General features: G+C 45.9%; 1 protein-coding gene across 1 annotated transcript in view; it reads left to right on the top strand.

The window, feature by feature from the left end:
• The window catches only part of CDH5 (cadherin 5), a 37,571-nt gene extending 33,867 nt beyond the window's left edge, over positions 1-3,704 (top strand). The window contains exon 12 of the mRNA XM_024733743.1: positions 61-3,704. Within this exon, the coding sequence (XP_024589511.1) occupies positions 61-575 (515 nt within the window). The 3' untranslated portion in view covers positions 576-3,704. The remainder of the gene's footprint in view (positions 1-60) is intronic.
• Positions 3,705-8,837: the final 5,133 nt, after the last annotated feature.

Here is an 8,837-nt window from a genome sequence, read left to right as displayed (position 1 = left end):
TGGGGGGAGTCCCCCAGGCTGCTGGGCCATGGCCGACCGCTCGGGCTTGCTCGTTCGCAGTGATCACCCTCCTCATGATCCTGCGGCGGCGGCTCCGGAAGCAGGCCCGCGCCCACGGCAAGAGCGTGCCGGAGATCCACGAGCAGCTGGTCACCTACGACGAGGAGGGCGGCGGCGAGATGGACACCACCAGCTACGACGTGTCGGTGCTCAACTCGGTGCGCCACGGTGGGACCAAGCCCCCGCGGCCGGCGCTGGACACGCGGCCGTCCCTCTACGCACAGGTGCAGAAGCCGCCGCGGCACGCGCCTGGGGCGCACGGGCCCGGGGAGATGGCCGCGATGATCGAGGTGAAGAAGGACGAGGCGGACCACGACGGCGGCGGCCCACCCTACGACACGCTGCACATCTACGGCTACGAGGGCGCCGAGTCCATCGCCGAGTCCCTCAGCTCCCTGGGCACCGATTCATCTGACTCGGACATCGATTATGACTTTCTCAATGACTGGGGGCCCAGGTTCAAGATGCTGGCCGAGCTGTATGGCTCGGACCCCCGGGAGGAGCTGGTGTATTAGGGGACCGCGGGCCTCCGGGCCTGGGTAGCTCAGGCTAGTCGGACACGGGCACTGAGCCCTCCAATCGTAGCACTCATGTCCCAGCCTAACAGCCCTTCCTCATGGGTCCCAGAGACCTCACCACCTTGGATGGCAAAATCCAAGTCCCTGAAATGTCCAGGAACGTATTTCAGTGATGGCTACTCCCAAAACGTTGAAAAACACCAGGCTGGTGTTCTGTCTGGGCTGAGACATCCACATAACCCTGTCACCTGCGACTACGGGTCCAACTCAAAGACTTTCTCAGTCTTCTCAAAGCAGATTATGCTCAACTGCCAGGGGGAGGTCTTCCCCTGAGGTCCCTGAACCCCTAGTGGGGGGAGGCTGGGGGGGGGGTCCTGGTGCCTGTCACCTGGAGGCAAGGGGCTGGATGGCATGACTGTGGGGCGAGACTCTCTAGCCCAGTCCCCCAGGAGACTGGGCCCGCCCCCCAGGCCTGCCCTGCTTTAGCTTCCTCACACCCTCCCAAGACCCCCAGCATTCTGCAGCCTCTCCCCAGGCCTGTCAAAAGGGAGGAAGGGCCTCTTGACATCTCCCGACCTTGGGTCTTGAGGTGACCTCGCTGGCCTGCCATGCCTGTAACTATGCTGTACTGGGTACTGAAAATTCATCCAAGGTCAGGGAAATGGCTCGTTGAACTTTAAAGCAACTGTGAATTCATCCTGGAGGGACAGTGGAGACCAAACGAGACCACAGATCATAGGGTGAGGGCCATCTCCACACCCACTCCCTCCAGAGAGGGCCAGGAGTCGCTGTGACCCCAATTTGACACTCACGACACCCCTCCAGTTTTGCCTGGGAAGCGGGGCAGATGTTCCCGGAGCAGAAGATCTCTCCCTGCCTCGCCCAGTCACTCATTCATGCTCTTTCTTTTTTCTTTCTCTCCATCTACTCTTGACCTCTTGACTTAGAGGCACTTAAGGTGTGACCCACATCAACTCTGGCCAAAGTCCAAACCCAAACATGACTGCGCAACACAGCTGTGTCATTTGCCTTTACACCTCGTTGTTGCCACATCTCAGGGAACCCCAGCAGGGCCCCATCCCTACAGAAGGCAAGGCCCCTGCTCAGGCCCAGTGGTCACCTGCTCCTCTTCCACTTTCAGCCACGTACGGGACTTTCCACTGCAAACACACCTTGGGGAAGTGGCATCACTCAACAGGGGTGCGGGGAAGGAGGCAAACTCTCTGACTCACCATTTGTCATGGACCAAGGTTCCTGCTCTGGGCAAGGCCCCTCAATCCAGGGGACTGTAGATAACACTGACTTTTTATTTTTAACCAATAACGAGTTTTTCGTATTTTTTTTTTTTTACTAATGATACTTATACATTTCTAGCTCTCACAAACATATAGAATAAGGGGTTTTGCATAATAAGCAGGTTGCTATTTAGGTTAGCAATTTTAATTCAGGTTTTTTAGTTGGATAAACAAATTCCTGTAACCTTCTATTTCCTACCATTGTAGTAATTGCTCTAGTGATAATGACTATATATATATTGGCTACACTGGTGCATGGGACATACTGTATTTTTTTATAACTAAATAAAGAAAAATCTTGAACTACTTCTCTTTCTAGAGCTGAGCGAGCTCATGTGAAACACAAGCACATACACCACCACCATCATCAGAGGAACCCAGGGTGCAAGGCGACACGTGCAGTCAGGATTTCAGAAACACACTGCAGGAAAGTGATTGCAGCAGAGGGACACCTAGTCCATCCAGGTCTCCTCTCAGAGCCCCATGCCTTCCCTCAGCCTCTGTACGTGGCCCCCAATCCCACCCCGACTCTACACAGCAGGCAGGGCCTCTGGAAGCTGGAGCTGCCACACATTTTCCAACTGAGAAATGAACCAGATGAGTAATATACATCAGCAGTGAGGGAGGAAATCAATCTAATTAGCTGGTTGACAACAGTGATTGAGCAGCTGGCATTTAGTGGGGTGTGTGGACCCCAACATTGGGGTCCTGCCTGGAAAACCTCACAATCGAAAATGAGAACAGGAAGCCTCTTTGCCAGACTTAGGACTTGAATTGGGTAGGTGGGAGATGAAGCTCACTGCAGCAAGGCCCCCGCTCCTTCGTTTCCTGCAGCATTTCCGGGGCAGTGTGACTCCCAGTGATGAGATTTTGCAAACTGTGCTCTGGATGAACACTTTCCTGGACCTCTCAGGGGGCAATTTGTCTTAATTCCAATTTTGCTCTAATTTCATTGGGATTCTTTTGATCCGTTGGTTATTTGAAATGTATTGTTTAATTTCCAAACATCTGTGAATTTTCCCAATGTCCTTCCATTATTGATTTCTAATTTCATTCCACTGTGGTCAGAGAACATAAGTTTTATGATTTAAATTCTTGTAACTTTACTGATAACTAGTTTTATACCCTAACATATGTTTTATCCTGAAGAATGTTCCATGTGCACTAGAGAGGAATATGTATTCTACCATTGTGATGGAGTGTTCTATAGTGGTATGTTAGTGTCGTTCAAGACTTTTATTTCCACACTGATCTTCTGTCTAGTTAGTCTATCAATTATTGAAAGTCTAATGCTAAAATCTCCAGCTATTACTGTTGAATTGTATATTTCTCCCTTCAACTCTTGTCAGATTTTGCTTTATATATTTTAAGTCTCTGTTGTTACGGGCATATAATCTTATAATTGTTATATCTTCTTGATGGATTGACCCTTTGAGCATTATCAAATGCACCTCTTCACATCTAGTCACAACTTTTATCTTAAAGTCTATTTTGTCTGATATTAGTATAGTCACTCCAGCTCTCTTTTGGTTACTGTTTACATGGTATATCTTTTTCTGTCCTTTTCTTTTCAACCTATTTGTGTCTTTTAATATAAAGTGTGTCTTCTGTGAACAAAATATAGTTGGATCAGGGCAGTTTATCCATTCTACCAATCTCTCTTTGACTGCAATGTTTAATCCTTTTACATTTAATGTAATTACCAACAAGGTAGGGTTTATGCCTGTCATTTTCCTATTTGTATTCTTTGGCTTATGTCTTTTTTGTTCCTCTATTACCCCATTATTGCCGTGTTTATGTTAAATAGATATTTTATAGTGTACCGTTTTAATTCTCTTGACGTTTCTTTGACTATATTTTATGTTTTATTCTTAGTGGTTCTCCTAAGGATTATACTTAAAATCTTAACTTATAACAATCCAGTTAGAATTTGTACCAACTTAATTTAAGTAGTGTACAAAACTTTGCCCCTAATAGATCCACTCCCTCCCCACTCCTTTGTGCTATCGCTGTTGTACATACTACATTTTTATACATCGTATGCCCATCAACATAGATTTATAATTATTGCTTTATGCAGTTGTCTTTTAAATCATATAGGAGGGAAAGAAGAGTTACAAACTATATATATACTGCCTTTTTTTATATAAATGTATTTATTTTATTTGTTTATTTTTGGCTGCATTGGGTCTTCGTTGCTGCGTGTGTGCTTTCTCTAGTTGCGGCGAGTAGGGGCTCTTCTTCATTGCAGTGCGCGGGCTTCTCACTGCGATGGCTTCTCTTGTTGCGGAGCACGGGCTCTAGGCGCGCGAGCTTCAGTAGTTGTGGCTCGCGGGCTCTAGAGCACAGGCTCAGTAGTTGTGGTGCACGGGCTTAGTTGCTCCACGGCATGTGGGATCTTCCTGGACCAGGGCTCAAACCCATGTCCCCTGCATTGGCAGGCAGATTCTTAACCACTGCACCACCAGGGGAGCCCTATACTGTCTTTTATATTTACCTATACAGTTACCTTTATCGCTGATCTTTATTTCTTCATGTGGATTCAAGTTACTGTCTATTTTCTTTCATTTCAGCCTGAATGATCCCTTTAGTATATTTTGTAGGGAAGGTCTGCTAGTGAGGAATCTATTTTATCTGGGAAGTCTTGATTTCACCTTTATTTTTTGCAGGATAGTTTTGCTAGGTATGGAATTACTGGTTGATAGGCTTTTTCTTTCAGCCCTTTACATGTCATCCCACTGCCTTCTGGCCTCCCTGGCTTCTGATGAGAAACTGAGTGTTAATCTTATTGAGGAAACGTTTTATGTGATAAGCTGTTTCTCTCTTGCTGCTTTCAACATTCCCTCTGTCTGTGATTTTCAACAGTCTCATTATGATGTGTCTAGAGTTGATCTTAGGAGTTCATTGAACTTTTTAGATGTGTAGATTAATATTTTTATCAAATTTGGGAAGTTTGGGACCATTATTTCTTCAAATATTCTGTCTCTTTCTCTCTCTCCTTTCCTCTGGGACTCTCATTATGCATGTATTAGGATGCTTGCTAATGTCCAATGGGTATCTGAGGCTCTATTAATTTTCTTTTTTCTGCTCCTCAGACTAGATGATCTCAATTAACCTATCTTCAAGTTTGCTGACCCTTTCTTCAGCTAACTCACATTTGCTCTTGAGGTCTTCTAGTGTATTTTCCTTTCACTTACTGTACTTTCAACTCCAGAATCTCTATTTGGTTCTTTTTTATACCTCTTTATTGATATTCTCTATTTGTTGACACACCACTCTCATACTTCTCTTTCATTCTTTAGACATGGTTTCCTTTAGTTCTTTGAAAAGATTTTAAATAACTGGCTTAAAGTATTTGTCTAGTAAGTCCAACCTTTGGGTTTCTTTAGGGATAATTTCTATTGAATGCTTGTTTTCTTATGAATGGGCCATTCTTTCTTATTTCTTGGCATGTCTCATAATTTCTATAGAAAATTGGATATTTAAATAATACAATATGGCAACTGCAGAAACCAGATCCCTGACCCCCAGAGTCTGTTGTTGCTGGGTTTTGTTGCTTCTGCAGTTTGTTTAGTGACTTTCCTGAACTAATGCTGTAAAGTTTGTACTCTTTGTTGTGTGTGGTCACTGAAGTCTCTGTTTGGTAGTGGTCAGTTAGCAATTGGACAGAGGCCCTTAAATGGAATGAATAAGTCTCTCAGCATTTGCCAAGGTGTTCTGTATTTTGGGGAACTCCTCTGATACTCAGGCAGGCAGTCTACAAATCTGCCTTAGCCTTAACTTTTTGTTGCACAGAGCCTCCAGGTCAGTCAGAGGTGAGAGCTTAGGGCCTTCCCAGGTCTTCTCTGAGAATGCGCACATCCCTGCACATGTGAGTGGCCTTTTAGATTCCCAGGAATATGCCAAAGTTTTTCAAAGCCCTCTGTGGACAGCTCATGCCCTAACTTTTCCTTTAAGACTTTCCTTAGCTCCTTGTTTGCCCCAGTTGTTATCATTGCCTCAGGCAACTGTGATGTTACAAGACTGCTACTGATTATTTTCAACAAATGCCCCCAGGAAAAAAGGCTTGCTTGCATTAAGCAAGCTTCAAGCCAGGTCAAATAAACACAACCTTTCAAGGGAGGTCATCTAGGGAACCACCAGATGGGTCAGATGAGGACAGTTACCTGGGAAATTGAGCTTTGGAGGAGTTGCAATTCTGTTCTGCTCCTTCCAGTGGCTTCCAGGCTGCTGATTTTCACTGTTAATTGTGGAGCTACTGGGTTTCAAGGCTACTACAGGACTGGAGAGAGGGGAATGGGACTATGGAAAGTTAAAACACTACAAAGTTCACTATTCTTTCCAAGATTTAGCTGATTGTTTTTAATGAATACTCCTTGGATTGTTTCAAGCCTTTGCTTAATTTCCGGAGTTCTGAAAAAGTTGATTTTGATCATTTTTTTCCAGTGTTCTCATTGCTTTTATGGAAGAGAGGATTTCCTTATTCTGCCATTTCTGCTGATGTCACCCCCTCAGGATGGTTTTTGTGTTCTATTTTCCTACTTGTCTGAAGTGCCTGCCCCCTGAACTCAACAGTTTTCCAATCCCTGGAGCCCATGGGATCTCTTCACTACTTCCTCCTCCAAGAAGCCTCTCAGGCAGTCCCAAATCAGGCAGTCCCTCTCCCTCCAACCCTCCCAGAGGGGCCCAGCTCTGAGCACTTTGCCACCCTGGCCACACCTTCTCTGACTCCTATTTACCCTGAGGTGGGAAGAGTGATCCTCATGACAGCTAAGGGCTCACCTCTCAGTTTGGAACCTTTAGTGGACACCAGGAAAGGGCACAAACCCAGTGCTCCCTGGAATCTGCTTACCACACTGCACACACCTGCTCGCTCCATGGGCCCCCCACCTGGCCAAAGTGGGCAGGAGCCGCAAAGGCTCTGAGCCCTTCCCCAGTTCAAACCTATGAAGCCAGCATGACCTTCCTCATTTCACAGATGACTAAAGTGAGACCCAGAAAGGGATCTTTCTGGAACTCTGCCTTTCTGGGAAGGCCCCAAGCTCTCTTCTCTGGCTGACCTTGAGGCTCTGTGCGATAAAAAGTGGCCAGAGTCACACGGCGAGTTAAAGAGAGAGTTGGGAGTAGCACCCGCCTCCTGGCTCCCAGGAAAATGTGGATCTGCGGGAGACTTCCTCAGACCTGGGGGCTTGGAGGGTGGACCAAGAGACATCATCCACACCCATTGTGCCAGTCATGGAGAAAATGACCACTAGGGGGTGCACGGCCTCAACACGTGCTCAGGACTCGATAGCATCCCGGGGATGGAACACCACGGCATCCTGACACAGACCTCAGGTTCCAAGGGGCCTGGACCTTGGCAGAACGCAGATCAGAGAGGCAACCATGGGGTCTGGCCCCACAACTCACTCTGCACCTCCCCCTCCTGTCAGTCTCTGATGGGGAAAAGAAAGGCAGGTACCTAGTTCCCCATAGGTACCTGTGGCCTCCAGCAGCACTGATGACAACAGAATCTCAACTAGAGGGAGCAGCTGGCCCTGGCTGTGGGATCCCTGGGCATGTGCACCCTATTATCCTTTCCTGCACCAGGGTCCCCTGCCTCAGTGTCCACACTCAGCCCTCCTGCTCTGCTACACCCTGCTTTCACCAAGCCAATCCTGGAGCATTAACTCTGGGCCAGAAAGAGCAGCCATCCTTGAGCACCCTGGTTCCAGGCATCGCCCAGGTCAAGAATCCTTACCATAAATTCTACTGTCCTCGAAATGATAGGTTGAATCTCTGATCTTCACAACCAAAACTCCAGACAACCCAGCAATTCCCCTTCTAAGGACATAGCCTAAGAGACAAGTACAGCATGTATCTGCCACAGTGTTAATTTCAGGTATATACAAATCAAAAAATAGGAAACAACAGAAATGCCCAATAATAAAAGACTGTAAGGTAAAATATGGCAGGATCCATAAAACAATACTGGCAGCCATTAAGTCGTGACATGGTGATCTTGAGTTGAACTCAAGGTCAAACAAAAAAGCTGAACTCAATGCACTATTTACAGTCAGATCTCAACTTTTTCTAGCAGATATCCATCTCCAGGCTTGAGAATTATGAAAATTTTTTTCTTTTTAATTCTGTGTTTCCCAAATTTTCTATAATCAGCATGCATTATGTTTATAATCAGAAAAGAATGTTATTTTAATGTTAACTTGTAAACACTTCCTTCTCATTGAAAAACAGTAAATTTGATAAGCAAAGTTTGTCCCCATATATCATTTAAAGTTTTTGTCTTTTAAAAAAAAAACGTTTTTGGTTTACTATCTATTAATGCAACAGATACTTTTTTTAAATTAACTAATTGCTTTTGAACCCAGCAAAACAAGTTATTGATTTTTTTTTAAAATCATTCCATTGAACTTGGTCCTGTGGGATCTTCATCTCTTAGCCTTTGGAGTTTTTTAACCCCAGATTTCCAGCAACTTTCTGGATCAGAGCTATTATAGTCCATGGGATGAGGAAAACCTGGTTTTCCAGCCAAGTGACCCCATAGGATTCTGCAATGCACAGAAATATCCTAGGGACTTCCCTGGTGGCGCAGTAGTTAAGAATCCACCTGCCAATGCAGCAGACACGAGTTCGAGCCCTGGTCAGGGAAGATTCCACATGCCATGGAACAACTAAGCCCGCCCGTACATCACAACTACTGAACCTGTGCTCTAGAGCCCACGAGCCACAACTACTGAGGCCACGTGCCACAACTACTGAAGCCCACACGCCTAGAGCCTGTGCTCTGCAACAAGAGAAGCCACTGCAATGAGAGGCCCATGCACCGCAACGAAGAGTAGCTCCCACTCACCACGACTAGAGAAAAGCCCGTGCTCAGCAACGAAGACCCAATGCAGCCAAAATTAATTAATTAATTAACTTTAAAAAGAGAAATATCCTACATTACTCTTATACTACATTACTC

Source organism: Neophocaena asiaeorientalis, unplaced genomic scaffold (genome assembly GCF_003031525.2).
Source record: "Neophocaena asiaeorientalis asiaeorientalis breed wild unplaced genomic scaffold, Neophocaena_asiaeorientalis_V1.1 scaffold90, whole genome shotgun sequence".
NCBI classification, from domain to species: domain Eukaryota; kingdom Metazoa; phylum Chordata; class Mammalia; order Artiodactyla; family Phocoenidae; genus Neophocaena; species Neophocaena asiaeorientalis.
This window is presented reverse-complemented; position numbering and strand designations above follow the sequence as displayed.